Here is a 16,589-nt window from a genome sequence, read left to right on the forward strand (position 1 = left end):
CTGTTGTTCAGTCATTTGGTCATCCCTCACTAACCTCCCTGCCAGCCTGGTCATAGGCAGCCATCTTGTGAGGGTGTGAGGGTTAATGTGCATATTACCTCTTTATTATATAGGATTCTCACAGAAAAATGGCAGTTTGTACATCATCTTCAGAACTGTTTAACCAAAATGAAGGGTTCTTTTTATTGGGGAGGGGGGCTTCCTTTACCTCTCCTTCAGTTATTATGCTACAGAAATTTTATTAAGTAACATCTAAAAATATTTATTATACTCTATGAAATATCAAATATCTCACTAGAAGAGCCATATTAGAACAAAGAATTGAAAATGGATATGCAGTCAACATTTTAAATTTTTCTGAATGATAGTCTAGGTTCTAAGTGTATGTTGGGTACTTAGGAAGAGAGTAGGAAAAGGTAACTTAAACTCACTTTAGGACACCTGGGAGTAAGTGACATATCTTTCTCCCCTTCACTCTCTTAACAATTTAAGGTAGTAAGTACAACTTAATTATGATTTAAACTGACTCTATTAACAAAAAGTACACACACCGACAACTATACATGTGCACGCACACACACACAATACACACACACACACACACACACACCTTGAGGACAGTAGTCACGATCAATAGGAATAGATCAATACAATTAAAACACAAGAACTTTGAAATAAAGACATTTGACTGATGTTATGGAGGCTGGAGGAAAAGTTGTAGTTTTATTGAGAATAGAAATAATCATGTACCATATTACATATTATCTCAAACTTTGTGTACTAATAATATCATTTAAAAGTGTTGATGACTAAATGGATTTAGAAAATATCTGGGGCAACCCTGTCCAATAGAAATATAATGAGAGTCACAAATGTAATGCTACGTTTTCTACAAACCACTTTAGAAAACATAAAGAATAGTTGAATTACTGTAAATAATAGAATGTATTTAACTCAGTATATTGTAAATGTTTTCATTTTACAATGTAAGCAATACAAACATCATTGTCATATCTTACATTTAATTTTTCATACTAAGTCTTTTTAAAATTGTTTAACATATTAAGTCTTTGAAATCCATGTATATTTTACACTCATAGAGCATCTCAGCTAGACTAACCACATTTAATATACTCAATAAATAGCCACATGAGGCTAATGGCCAATATCTAGACTGAGCAGGCCTAGGGTGTGACAGGTATGAGAGTATCTTTCCCTCATTCTTCATTCTCTTTCAGCCACCTGGGTTGGAGGAGGTTACATCAATGGGACAGCTGAAGCAGTGTATGTACCAGATTACGGTCTAGCTTGGGCTCAGGCACCAATTGGATATTCTCTCAGTCTGATTTTAGGTAAGTGAAAGTTCAAACCTCAGTGACCCACTCAGTAAAGAACAAGAATATAAATAACAAGTGAAATAAGTCAAACAATGTAAATAACTATTGTGGGAAAATATTACCAGGAATCTTTAACTACTACAGAAATTGGTAGCACATGCTTAGATTATTCGACTTCTTGATTATGGAATACATAAAAAAATCCCTTGATATTATAGCTATCAGAACAGTGATTTCTTTAACATAATGATGTTTCTTTTTTCTTTCAAAAATAGCCTGGATATATAATTTAAAATGAATCAATTTGAATTGTACCTGAATTTCTTTGTGTAAATCACACTAATAAAAGGTCAAGAATATTATGTAACAGAGTATTCCTAACTTATTTTTGCACCTAAAATACTTTAATTAAATATTGGGCTTAATCAAAATATCTGAACACTTGCTGTCCTCAGCGATGCATCAAGGCATTTTAGTGGGTGCTGTGCTGGTCCATGTTTTCTAATCCATATGCCTCAGATACATGACTCAATTGTCCTTTGGATACATACAATAATAAAGGTATGAAGAAACTTGCCTTTGGTTGCTGAATATTGCTTGGTTCTATATTTATATTTTAGACTGGTTCCTTAATACTTATGTGTCCTTAAAAATTCATTTCCCTTGAGAAATTGTAGCATAATAAAAGGTTGGCAAAGACTATTACATTAAGAATTAGTAATTTTGTCATAAACACTTTTTTCATTCCTTTTAGGTGGTCTGTTTTTTGCAAAACCTATGCGATCCAGGGGCTATGTGACCATGTTAGACCCATTTCAGCAGATCTATGGCAAACGCATGGGCGGCCTCCTATTTATTCCTGCACTAATGGGAGAAATGTTCTGGGCAGCAGCCATCTTCTCCGCCTTAGGTAAGAACAAATGAAACATCGCTCTACTGGATTCTCTGGTTGATTCACCATCAGATACATAACTTTACTTTCTTCAGCCACAGGTCGGGCCTCCCCTGCCTCCTCCTGGATTAATGCAACCATCTCCCTGCTTACAGTTCTATCGTCTCCTGTAGTGTCCTCATGGTGGCCAGACTCATCCTTCTAAAATACAAATGTGACTATATCTCTTTCCTGATAAAACAAACAAACAAACAAACAAAAAAACAAAAAAAACACACACAAAACTTTGTAACCAGGTCCATAAGCTTTATATGACTTAGCCTCTGACTTTCTCCTCTCATCATTCCCCTCTCCTCCTTTCTTCTTTCATAACTACAGTCCTCTCTTGCCTCTGACACTGTGCAAGTCCAGGTGCCCTCTGCCTTGGACTCCTCTCTCCTCTTTCCTTTCTCACATCTGCCTCACCAACCAAAAAGTGTCCTCCAGATCTTCTCAGAGATACCACTTCCTCAGATAAGTCATCCTAAACTTGCTGAATGCTTTTCCTATGGGCTTCCTTAGACACACAAAAAATTTATTTTCAATAGACTTATCACTTCGTGTGATTATGGCCTGTTTATTTCATGCTCAATTTTCTATCTCATAAAAAGAATTATAAATTTCTTAAAAGCTGGATTTATGTTTTGTTAACAGTTGTAATCCTATTACAAATGAATGAATAAACCATCTATGGAGATGATATGTAGATAGATAGATGATAGATAGATAGATATTTGATTTGTCCTTTAGTTACTTATTTCTTTTTTAATTCAATTTATTAGAGTGTCATTGGTTATTAAAATTACATAGGTTTTAGGTATATAATTCTGTGAACATCATCTGTATTTTGTCTCCTTCCATCACCATTTATCCTCCCTTTACCTTCTTCTAACTCCCCCACTACTCTTCCCTCTGGCAATCAACATACTGTTGTCTGTGTCCATGGGTCTTTCTTCTTTTTTTTTGCTTAATTCCTTCACTCTTCTCATCTACCCCAAACCTCTTCCATTCTAACATCTGTCAGTACATTCTCTATATCCATGAGTCTGTCTCTACTTTTTTTACTAGTTTATTTTGTTCATTAGATTTCACATATAAGTAAAATCATATGGTACTTGTCTTTCTCTGACTGGCTTATTTCACTTAGCATAAAACCCTCCAGGCCCATCCATGCTGTCACAAAAGGTAACATTTTCTTATTTACAGTTGAGTGAGTAGCATTCCATTGTGTAAATGTACCACATTTTTATACAGTCATCTACTGATGGGCACTTAGACTGCTTCCAAATCTTAGCTATTATAAGTAACACTGCAATGAACATGGGCGTTCATATATTGTTTTGAATTAGTGTTTCAGGTTTCTTTAGATATATTCCAAGAAGCTGAATAACTGGGTAATAAGGCAGTTCCATTTATAATTTTTTGAGGTAACTCCATCCTGCTTTCCACAGTGGCTGCATTAATCTGCATTCCCACCAAGAGTGCACGGTTTCTCTTTATTCACATCCTTGTCAATAATTCTTGTTTGTTGATTTATTCATGATAGCCATTCTGAAAAGTGTGAGGTAATATCACATTGTGGTTTTAATTTGCATTTCTCTGATGATTAATGAAGATGGACATTTTTTCATATGTCTATTGACCATATTTATGTCCTCTGAAGAAGTGTCTATTCAGATCCTTTACCTAATTTCTTAATTAGATTGTATTTTGGTGTTGAGTTTTATAAGTTTTATAAGTTACTTAAAAATTTTGGATACTAACTCCTTATTAGAAGTATTGGCAAATGGGTTTGTCATATATGGCCTTTTTTATGTTGAGGTATGTTCCCTCTATTCCCGCTTTGCCAAGAGTTTTTATCATAAACGGATGCTGGATTTTATCAAATGTTTTTTCTGCATCTGTTGATATAATCAAATGATTTTTATCCTTCATTTTATTTATGAGCTGTATCACATTTATTAATTTGTGGATATTGTACCAACCTTGCATCCCTGAAATAAGGCTCACTTGTTCATGTTGTACAACCTTTTTAATGTGTTGCTGGATTGGGTTTGCTAATATTTTATTGAGGATTTTAGCATCTATGTTCATCAGGGATATTGGCCTATAATTTTCTTTCTTTGTAGTGTCTTTATCTAGTTTTAGAATTAGGATAATGCTGGTCTCATAAAATGAACTTGGGAATTTTTCCTTCTCTTAAAATTTTGGAATAGTTTGAGAAACATAGGTGTTAGTTCTTCTCTGAATGTTCGGTAAAATTAACCTGTGAAGCCATCCAGCCCAAGACTTTTGTTTGTTGCAAGTTTTTTTGTTTTGTTTTGTTTTTGTTTGCTTGCTTTTTTACTGCTTCAATTTCACTAATTGTGATCTGTCAATTCAGATTCTCTGATTCTTCCTGATTCTGTTTTGAAAGATTGTATGTTTCTAGGATTTTTGTCTATTTCATCCACATTGTTAGCATATAGTTGTTCATAATATTTTCTTACAACCCTTTGTATTTCTTTGGTGTCAGTTGTTATTTCTACTCTGTCTTTTTTTTTCTTGATGAGTCTTCTTAAAGTTTTGTCAATCTTCTTTATATTTTCAAAGAACCAACTCTTGGTTTCATTGGGGTTATTTGTGTGTGTGTGTGTGTGTGTGTGTGTGTGTGTGTGTGTGTGTGTTTTACTCTATTTCACTTATTTCTGTTCTGATGTTTACTAACTTTTGACTTTGTTTGTTGTTCTTTTATAAATTTCTTTAAGTGTGAAGTTAGTTTTGTTGTTGTTGTTTTCTTGAGATTTTTCTTGTTTCTTGAGGTTGGTCTGTAATGCTATGAATTTCCCTCTTAGGACTACTTTCCCTGTGTCCCATATATTTTGGGTTGCTGTGTTCTCATTTTCATATACTTAAAATTATTTTTTGATTTCTTCCTTGATCTCATTGTTAACCCATTCATTGTTTAATAACATGTTATTTAGCCTTGATGTGTTTGTGTATTTTTCAGGGTTTTGTTTTTCCTTGGGATTGGTGTCTAGTTTTATATTTTCTGTGTTCTTTAATTTTAAGTGATAGCCTTGCTGGGTAAAATAGCCTTGGTTGTAGGTCTTGCTTTTTATCACTTTGAATATTACATGCCTTCCCTTCTGGCCTGAAGTATTTGTGTTGAGAAATCAGCTGACAGTCTTATGGAGCTCTGTTGTAGGAGCTCCCATTACTGCTTTTCTCTTGCTGCTGTTATGATTCTGTATTTGTCTTCAATATTTGCCATTTTAATTATGATGTGTCTTGGTATGGGTCTTTTTGGATTCATCTTGTTTGGTACTCTCTGTGCTTCCTGCACTTGTGTGTCTTTTTTCTTCACTAGGTTAGGAAAGTTTTTGGTTGTTATTTCTTCAAATACATTCTCTATCCCTTGCTCTCGCTCTCTCCTTATGGAACCTCTATAATGAGAATGTTGTCATGCTTTATGTTGTCCCAAAGTTCCCTTAAATATCCTCACTCTTCCTAATATTTTTCTGTTCTGATTTTGTGGGGTTTTTTCTACTTTGTTTTCCAAATTCCTGATTTGATTCTTTGCTTCATCCAACCTATTTTTTTATTTCTTCCAGTGTATTCTTTTTTTAATGTTTTTTATTGATTTTAGAGAGGAATAAGGGAGAGGGAGAGTGAAAGGAATATCAGTGAGGGAGAGAGAAATATCAATTTGCTACCTCCTGCACACACCCCACTGGGAACAAGCATACAACCCATGCACGTATCCTGACCAGGAATTGAAACAGCTATATTTTGGCTCATGGGATGACACTCAACCAACTGAGCAACACCAGCCAGGGTTCCAGTGTATTCTTGATATCAGATATGGTATTCTTCATTTTTGACTGGTTCCTTTTCATGGTTTCTATGCCCCATTTCATGCTGTGTAGTTCTCACTAAATTCATTGAACATTCTAATAACCATTAATTTTAACTATTTATCTGATACATTTCTTGCCTCCAAATGATTTGGCTCTTTTTCTGGGGTGTTCTCCTGTCCTTTCATTTGGGGCCTGTTTATTTGTCTCCCAAATTTGGCTGCCTCTTTATATTAGTTTCTATATATTAGATAGATCTGATATGACTCCCAGTTTTTTGTGGGGTGACCTTATATAGTAGGTGTCCTATGTATCCCACTGGTGCAGTCTCCTTGATCACTTGAGCTGGGTGCTCTAGAAATGTCACTTGTGTTGGTTATATGGTCCCTCTTGTTTACTTGAGTCTTGATTGCTATTGCCCTGTTTGTGAATGTGATTGAACCTTAGGGTGACTGACTGTGAGGCTCAACACCAACCATAGCATGTGAGCTGCTGTGCAGGTGCTGACTGCATGAAGCAGAATTTGCCTCAGCAGGGTTTAGTGCCCGCTGAGATTGCCCTTTGGATATTGTGAAGTTTACTGGGCCTTGCTCTGATGTTGTCTAAAGCTGGTAGCTGGGTGTGTTGCTTCTGGGCCGCTTGGGATGGACTCAAGCAGGACAATATCAGTCTGTGCCTGACTCTTGGTAGCCTGCTTGGAGCTACAAGTGACCCATAATTGTGGCTGCATCTGCTGGGCTTGTGTGCATGCAGGAAGGACCAAGATAAGCACCAAAGCCAGCTTGTACCAACATCCAGTTCAGGGAAATGTCAACAAAAGTCCCAAGGCACCCCGATGAGATCTGCCTTCTGCTGCTTCTGCCTACCAGCTGCCTGTTAAGTTCAGTTACTGAAAGAACCTCTTGTAGAGTGGGGAGAAGGTCTAGTGCAGTGGTCGGCAAACTCATTAGTCAACAGAGCCAAATATCAACAGTACAACGATTGAAATTTGAGAGCCAAATTTTTTAAACTTAAACTATATAGGTAGGTACATTGTTATTAACTTAATTAGGGTACTCCTAAGGCTTAGGAAGAGCCACACTCAAGGGGCCAAAGATCCGCATGTGGCTCACGAGCCTCAGTTTGCCGACCACTGGTCTAGTGGATCTCCCATTGGGGAAGTGCCAGTCAAGCTTCAGAGAAATGGTAGGTGTGATACCTGCCCCAGACCACAGTATTCAGTCTTTCCTGGATTTTTCCCCAACCTAGAAATGGCAGAGCCATTATGAGTTGGATGGATGGGGTCTCTGGAGCCCGGAGGATGGGTCTGCCAGAAATCGGGAGAGTGTTTTATTGGATTTCTCATGAGGGGGAAATCAGGTTCACAGGAAAGTGGAGAAAATAGCCCCACCCTAAAGCCAGACAACTCAGTCCCTGACACCTCCTGAGTCTTCCCAAACCTCTAAACCATGGCCAAGGAAGCTGAATCCTCAGAAGAGTCTAAGGTTCTCAGGGTGGGGCAAAAGAGAGTCCAGAGTGTGGGGCAATAGCTTTCTCCCAGGCTGATGCCATATGGAAGGGAGTGCTCCACACAAGAATGATGGAGACTGCTGAATTGGAGAATGACTCAGCTTAGAGACCCTGATGGCTGTCCCCACAGCTCCCTCCCCAAAGCCTAAAACCCCAGGCTCTCCTTACACTACTCTAGTCTGCTCCACTCTCCCTCTGCCAGAACCCAGGGTGAGTGGCTGTGAATGAAATTTTGTGCATTGGCCCTTTTTATTTAATGGATTTTAGAGAGAGAGGAAGGGAGAGGGAGAGAGAGAGAGAGATACATCAATCAGTTGCCTCCTGTGCACACCCCTACCAGAGGTCAAACCTGAAACATGAGTATGTACCCTGACTGGGAATTGAACCGGCAACCTTTTGGTATAAGGGATGATACATGTGCATTGGCCCTTTTAGAGTATGTCTGTGTATCCAGCGGACTCTGTCTCTTCCTGTCAGATAGCAACCCTGCTGCTTTTCACAGCCAGATATTACAGATATTACTTGTGGGCTTCTTCCTGGCTCAGTGCTCTGGGATTGGGAGGCAAGCTTTGGGTTTAGACGCAATGCTTCTTACAGGGATCCCCCTGTAGCTGAGATATCTCCCCAGAACCTTAGCTGCTGCCCATGGGAGTGGGGACAGCTCTTCTAGTTTCTCTGCCCTTCCTACCAATCTCAATAGAGCTTCCTCTGCAAATCCTTGTTTATAAAACTCCTATTCAGCTAGTCTTCAGTTGGTTATTTGGAATGATTGTTCTTTAATTTAGTTGTAATTCCCGTTTGGTCATGGGAGGAGGTGATTATAGCTTCTACTACCTATTCTGCTACCATCTTAAAATCCCCTAGCTCTGCTACTTTCTTCTAAAGAGAAAAATAAAAAGAATGTAACATCCTTTCTCAATGTGATCCCTTAACATTGCAAAGTATTGGATTGTATACATTTTTAGGGATCTATAAAATGAATTTTGGCTCTTCAGGGCCTAACTTACTACCAAGATTAATTATTGCTAAGGACAACTTGCCCTTGGTCCTTGGATTCTCAGCCCACTTATAACCTTTAAAAAGCAAAATATTTCAGTGGAATCATGGAGAATCTTCAAAGTCAATACCCTACCTTTTGATCAAGGGTAAATATAAGCCATTCTACTAAGTACTGAGGTCCTTTCTGAAGATCAATAGAGTTGGAAGTTCCACTATTTTCCTCAGTGAGCTATATCAGTGTTTGATATCCAGGCATTTGTTGTGTTACTCTCCATCTCTTCTTACAAATGGAAATAAAGAGAAGAAGTCTACAGCTGGACTTTCAGTGGTCAAAACAAAAGTAAGATAAGATAAATTTCTTTCTATGTTATATGTTCTAGACCAATTTGTCTTCTGGTTTCAGCATTATCATCAGACCTGGCCACTATAATATCAGATATTAGTTTATACTACCTTTTACTCCTTTCTCTCTCAAACTCCTGTATAATCTTATTTTCTTGGTCTCCAACTTAAAGGAATGACTTGATATAAAAAATAAGAGAATTTGATAGTTATAAAATACTATAATAACTAAGTGAAAAATGTTGGACTTTCCTGGTACTGGATAATAATACTCCACAACTACCACTGCACTTACATTCTAATTAAAATGTGTGAAAATGCACCTCCTTTGCTACCTTGCTCTCATTAGCTAGGAAGCAATAGTTTGTTTGTCACTGTTTTCAACACCAGAAAATTTTGGTTTTAAGACAACTGCCTGCTGAAATATCAAAAAAGAGTGGGCTGAATATGTGACAGAACACAAAATATTTATTCTCACTAAATAACAGAACAATTAAGGGGTAATATAATTAATAAGTTAATATTTCTAAAGTATTTTGGAAATATAAAACAACAGCTAAACACTAAACTTTATTGCAGTTAGTTATTTTTGTATATATGTGTGTATCTACTTCTATGTGTATATGTCAATATACATGTAAAGTATGTATTGTCTCTCTCACTGTACATATACACAATGAACAGTGTATATGAAAACATTACTGCTATTGTTGGAAATATATGATCTGATAAAGAGAATGTATGTCTAATTTTAAATTAACACCTGGATTTTCTTCAAAAATAATAGTTGGAAATGATTCAAAGTTAATATTTATTATAAACAAGTTAAAATACTTAAGAATAGACAAACATAAGATCTATTACCACCTTATCATGAATGTACATAGTTCACCACTGAAACTTAGGAGAATCTTAAACTATCTTCTTGGTATAATTGGACAACATCCTTATAACTTTTTAAAGAAAGGTATAGTATCTACATTTTTGACCGTTCAAATTCACTGAATTTTTATAACTTTAGTTACAGTATATTTATTTTTATGGCTGCATTGGCAAACAAACTAATATTTCACAGTGATTTTACTCACTGCAAATGATGAAAATATTCAGAAAATATTTTAGAGAAAAATTCATCCCAATCTTAATAATGATGGAAGCATAGGTGACTTCTTTACAACCACTGAGTTAAAACCAGATGGCAGCATCTACCAGTATCCCAAATCTTTCTGATTCTAGTTCAGTGATCTTACTTTTATAACATACAGACAGCATTGAAAAGAGGTAGGATAATAATTACACTATAATTCATGGACTATAACTTTTAAAATGTTGTTATTAAAATAGAGAACTAGATCAAAACAAAAATGGCCAAGAGTTGCAATTAAAGTTTCAACATGAAGTAAATAATTTGAGAAAAAATAATTTGTTTAATATCTATACAAAAAATAAGTCAATTATTCCAAGTCACTTATAAATAACGAAGGGCACAGTGCATGAATTCTTGCACCTTGAAAGGAACTGTGGGCCGCGAGGCTGTGGTGGGCACAGGGGTGGGTCTTGGCCCATCCTCCATGCCCCCACCTGGCCCTTCCCACCACGGCCCCTGGTCCCCTGTCTGCCGGCAGCCCTGCTCCTGCTGCTGCTGCTGCCCCTACCACACTCTGATGGCTCTGGCCCTGCTCGCACCCACTGATGGTGCAGAGCGATTGGGACTGGTGCCAGCAGCAGGTGCGAACAGCAGCTGCTGCCCTGATCGCTCCTCAGGAGCAGGGGGAGGTGGAGAAGCACTCAGGAGCAATCGGGGCCAGCAGCCACTGCTCGCACCTGCTGACAGCGCCCAGTGATCGGGACTGGTGCCAGGAACCGGCAGCAGGTGTGAGAGGCAGCTCTGGCGCTGGCTGCAGGTGCAAGCGGGGCTGGCACCAGCAGTGGGTCTGAGTGGCGGCTGCCAGCCCCAATCACCCCTCAGGAGCAGGGTAGGGGCAATCAGGGCCAGCAGGTCAGCGCTGAGCGATCAGGGCTTGTGCTGGGCGCCAGCAGCAGGTGCGAGCACTGTGCGGGACCTCGGTGGATGGGAGCAAAGAATTTTCAGTAACCACCAGAGGCTATCGCTGATGACAGCAACCAGTGCCCTGCCTTGGTCTGGCGCCCCCGCTCACCTGCTCCACATCCCGCCATGGCTAATGCCACCATGTTCCATGCACTGCCGCCTGCTGCTGATGCCCACTATGTTCCGCGTGCACCCCCTGGTGGTCAGTACACATCATAGTGACTGGTTGTTCAGTTGTTCAATTGTTCTGCCGTTTGTTCTATTTGCATATTAGGGTTTTATATATATGATTAATCTCGTCATCATTCTTCAATTTCTTGCCAGGCTTTTCCTTTTATTAATTGGTTTTTACTTAGGAAAGAAATTTAATTTTGTTACCAAAGCCAAAGCACTAAGAAAATTTTGTTTGAAAAATATTTTGTTTTATGTTAGATCAAAATCTTTTATATTTCTCTTTGAGATATTGGATTTTTATCTCTGGTGGGTTGCATACACTATTAGCTTACAATTGAAGAGAGATAAAAGAATATAAGATAACAATTAAAATCACAGGTTTGTTGTATGTATGTTAGCATTGCTATTATTGCTGTATTTAATAATATGAATATAAACTACAACTTTTGAGAACAATGGGTAAAAGTTCTGTAAAACAATAAATCCAGATCTGGCAGTCCAAGGTAGTCCAACTGTCCACATCATAATATCCTGAATGGAAATATAGACACAAACAAACACAATAAACAAAGTCATAAAGTAAGAAAAACATACACTTGATTTCTAAGGTAGGTTAACATTTTGATGGTGAATATTACTTAAAACTGTGATGTTGAAATCTAGGGTTCTTCAATGCATTGTTGTCCCAGGAACAGGACAGGAATGCTCCACCAATAAAATAAGATAAAATAAGATAGAACTTTAACAAAGCTGAAAGAGAAAAATGATAATAGATGCAATTTGCCAATTTTATTTATTTATTTATTTTGCCTAGAAATTTGTCTCAAAGCTTGGTATCTTATACCATCTGCTATTTAATAAAAGCTAGCAGGGGTCAGAGTTAATACAAAACAGAGGGTGAATATTAATTGTAATATGTATAAGTCAGTCATTATGCTTATCATAAAGGGTTGTTTTCTCATAGGTGAGAGTACAAATATTGCATATATTTAATATTAAGTTGGAGTTTCCAACAGTTGGTGGAATTAATGTAAGTTTTTATGGTAGAATTAAATTTAAAATAGCTCATGGGATTCTGAATTATATTATGAATTTCAGGTGCCCTCACATAAATAAGTTAGTAAAGCACTAATTTTTAAATTAGAAAGAATTTTAAAATATATCTATATCTATATACATATATATCTATAATAATAAAAGTGTAATATGCAAATTAGACTGGACATCCTTCTGGATGAAGCCTGGTCTGCGGTGCCTGCTGGTAGCCAGAGGAAAGCCCGGGTCCCGGGCGCCAGAGGGAAGCTGGTGCCAGCAGCCGGGGGAAGGAAGGCCTACTCTTGTATGAATTTCATGCATTGGGCCTCTAATATATATATTATATATACTAGTGGCCCGGTGCACGAAATTCATGCACATTAAAAGGAAATTAATTAGAGGAAATATGTTAATATTGCTATTTGCCTTTTCTCTCTAATAGAAGTATCAGAGATGAAAGAAAATTAGTAAAATGCATATGAAAATCTTCCTCCTGTCAGAGTCTGGGGCATGCCATGGGACCCAGAGTCAAGTCCCCGCCCACCCGTGTGCACCTCGAAATCGCGCGAGACCCAGACCCAGCTGGCCCCACCCCCATTGGATGAGATTCAGACCCGGCTGGCCCCACCCCTGTCAAGCTCCGCCAGGCGGGGGGCACAGCCTCAGGTCCCCCATCAAGCCCTGCTAGGTGGGGGGTGCAGCCTCAGGGCCCCTGTTAAGCCCTGCCAGGTGAGGGGCGCAGTCTCAGGTCCCCTGTCAAGCCCTGCTGGGTGGGGGGCACAGCCTGAGGTCCCTCATCAAGCCCCACCGGGTCAGGGGGTGCAGCCTCAGGTCCCCCACCCTGGCCTGGCACCACGCAGCCTCAGGTCCCTGCTGATCGCTCATTACGGCTCGTTACGGGAACACTGCCTCCGCTGTGAGTGCAGCCATCTTGTGCCGAGTGAAGGAATGAGGGTCAATTTGCATATTACCTCTTCATTATATAGGATATGCATAATCAATTTACTGAGATTTAAATTTTCCAATATGAAAACTAACTTTAGCTTTCACATTTCATATGACACTGGGAAAAACATCTGCTGCTGTCACTGAACATTCAATATATTTTTATACAAAAATCTGAATTTACTTTAGTTCCTTGATTAGAGCCTTCTCTTGTTTGTGTTCTTCCAGGAGCCACTATCAGTGTGATTATTGACGTCGATGTACATGCTTCTGTCATTGTTTCTGCATTCATTGCCATTCTGTACACCCTGGTGGGTGGTCTCTATTCTGTGGCCTACACAGACGTTGTACAGCTCTTTTGTATTTTCATAGGACTGGTAAGTGGGGTCATTTGCAGATATTCTTTCTCTCTCTCTCCCTCGACTTATTCCCTCCCTCCCTTCCTTCCTCCCTTCCTTCTTCCCTTATTTCTTTCTTTTCTTTCCTACCTTCCTTCCTCTTTTTCTTTTGTAAAATAAAATGTGGAATTTTATACTAACTCAGCAAAATCTAATAGAAATGTTATTTTTCATCTTGAGTAATACATAGTAAATCACATATCATTAAATGTTGCCTCTTTATAATTTAATTAAATGAAAAAAATATAGTTGTTTTGTTAGATTTTGCCAGAAAAGTGTGCCCTCAGTTTACTTTTTAGAAAGGTCAAAGTCTTCCTTTTTTTCAAGGCTACATCTGATGGAAGCTTATGTGTGATCTTCCTTTAAGTCTGAAGGCAACACACTTTCCTCAACCTGAACTTTTAAACCTTGATGCTAACCTGTATGAGTCTCTTATCCTCCCCTTATATTAGTGTCAGTTAACCTATAAACTCCTCATAGGGCATAGAAATTCTCCTCGGGAATACTGTGGGTTTCAATATTAATCATCACTATTTGTGGTCTAAAAATGAAGAAAAGGCTTAATTATTATGTAAGGCACTAAAAATATTTATTATGTATTGCATATACATCCTAGGTTAAATTAAGTGATATATTTGTGCTTTATTAAATAAAAAGTACTATATAATTATGAGATATGAATATTATTAATATTACATTAAAAGCACTTTTGTTTGTTATGAACACATTTTAGTCAATGTTCAGCCTTTGCAAACTAAAATCTTAAAATGTGACCATTGTGCCTTGGCCTGTGTGGTTCAGTAGTTAGAGTGTCAGCCCATGCACCAAAGGGTTGCTGGTTCAATTCCAGGTCCAAGGCAGCTATCTGGGTTGCAGGTTCAGTCCCCAGCCTTGGTCTGGGAAAGTGCTGTAGGCAACCAATTGATGTGTCTCTCTCACATCGATGTTTCTCTCTCTCCCTCTCTCTCTCTCCCTCTCCATCACTCCTTTCCACTCTCTTTAAAAATAAATGAAAAAATATCCTTGGGTGAGAATTAACAAAAATTTTAAAAATTTGATTATTATCATTGTACATGTAATAATATCCACCACCTAAGACATACTGAAGTATACAGTAAATTGAATATGCACTCTGTGCTGGTGGCTGTGATGATTCGTGCATGTACATGACCTCAGGTGTGTATCCTACAAGAGCAACAACCTGTGCAAAGGCCATGGACAGTGAGCTAAGACTGCTGATCATGACTCATTTCCCGTGGGTGATCTAAGCACCCTTGGTTCTCCTTGATGTTTTTTTTTTAATATCATGAAAAGCTTTTTAACTCTATTAGTGTTTATACTAGATACTTAAAACGGAAAATGAAGAATGAATTTTATACTCAAATCTGGTTCTTTTGTTCTTTACTTCCTTGCATCTCTAATATACAGGAGGAATATTTATAAGAATGAATTACAGTTATAATTATAGTTTAGCCATTAATTTACATAATTACAATATTTAACAATGATTACAATATTTCCTCTTTTTCTTCTAGACATTTTATTTGCATTTCCAAGAATTTTACTCACTTATATTTTAGTTAAATTCAAAAATATTTAACTAGCTCAGGATTTCTATATTTTTATTTTTAAATATCCAAAAGCAAGTGACAGTGCTGAGATTCTGAGTTTTCTTAGCATCATCATAAACTTCCAGAAATACAGCTCCATTATGAATGTTAGAGATGAGGTTAGTTTGGCATATGACAGCTCTCATAAAAGATGTACTTGGTATTCTAATGAACACAGCTCCAGGGATGAATCTATTTATTCACGATGTATTGCTTTGTATGAGACCAGAACTTAAAATATGTAGGTGCATAGATCAAATGTGCTAGTAAAACCATGCAGGGCAAATATATGTAAGGATGCATTTTAGAGTGGGTTTCTGCTACAAAATGTATCTAATTGATAAGGAATCAAGTTCTGTTTGTAACTACTTCAGGCCTTATTAAATTGGTGGAATAAAAGGCTAAATACAGGTTCTTCTTTAAGTTTCAAAGTGCTATACATACATATATAATTAATCAACTTACAGCATAAACCATCTCTTCTTCTCAGATTCTTTAATTCTATTGATTTTATCATCATCCTACAACTGTAAACTTGAGGTTCATATGTTAGTTATTTTTCCTTCTGACTTCTTTCTTCTTATTGTAATTGATAACTGTTGAATCTTTCTTTATAATTCTTTTTGGTAACAATATCTTTCATTTCCATTATCATGACTCAGCTTCAGGGCTTTATATGGGTTATATCAGTGCCACCTTATTACTCTTCCTGACTCCTCCCTTTTTGTAAACTCACTGTTCATATCTATGATAATAAAATGAAGAAGACATTTTACTAAAATATTTTTTAAATCCAGAAGGAATTCCTCTAGCTTCTAGTTGTAACAAAACAAAGTAAAAATTTCTTAGCTTATAATTCAAGGTTCTCTCCACATATCTATCTCTATGTATCCCATTTCCCTAAGCGACCATCATGCAAGCAAAGGGCCTAACCCAACAGTGTGTACATGCACTCATGTACACGTGCACACATGTGTGTGCGCATGCACACACATACACACACACACACACACTATATTCTGCTGTTTACCTTGCTCCACATAGACCACCTGTCCCTTAACTTGCTTCTTCTTCTACAAATCAGGTACTGGGATCATGCATGAAGATTTGTTTCATCCACCAATTTCTCAATCAAATCTTTCCTTGTCACTTTAATGAATGGTTATCTTTTTCTAATTTAAATAAAACAATTTATACAAATCAGGTGGGATCATGCATGAAGATTTGTTTCATCCACCAATTTCTCAATCAAATCTTTCCTTGTCACTTTAATGAATGGTTATCTTCTTCTAATCAGGTACTGGGATCATGCATGAAGATTTGTTTCATCCACCAATTTCTCAATCAAATCTTTCCTTGTCACTTTAATGAAGAATTATCTTTTTCTAATTTAAATAAAACAATTTATATTATATTATATTAT

The 16,589-nt window shown here is 37.4% G+C and overlaps 1 protein-coding gene across 1 annotated transcript in view; it reads left to right on the top strand.

Moving 5' to 3' along the window:
* The window catches only part of SLC5A7 (solute carrier family 5 (sodium/choline cotransporter), member 7), a 36,818-nt gene that overhangs the window by 4,318 nt on the left and 15,911 nt on the right, over positions 1 to 16,589 (top strand). The window contains exons 2-4 of the mRNA XM_005857296.2: positions 1,239 to 1,352; positions 2,092 to 2,247; positions 13,387 to 13,535. Of these exons, the coding sequence (XP_005857358.1) occupies positions 1,239 to 1,352; positions 2,092 to 2,247; positions 13,387 to 13,535 (419 nt within the window). The remainder of the gene's footprint in view (positions 1 to 1,238; positions 1,353 to 2,091; positions 2,248 to 13,386; positions 13,536 to 16,589) is intronic.

Source organism: Myotis brandtii, unplaced genomic scaffold, assembly GCF_000412655.1.
Source record: "Myotis brandtii unplaced genomic scaffold, ASM41265v1 scaffold11, whole genome shotgun sequence".
NCBI lineage: Eukaryota > Metazoa > Chordata > Mammalia > Chiroptera > Vespertilionidae > Myotis > Myotis brandtii.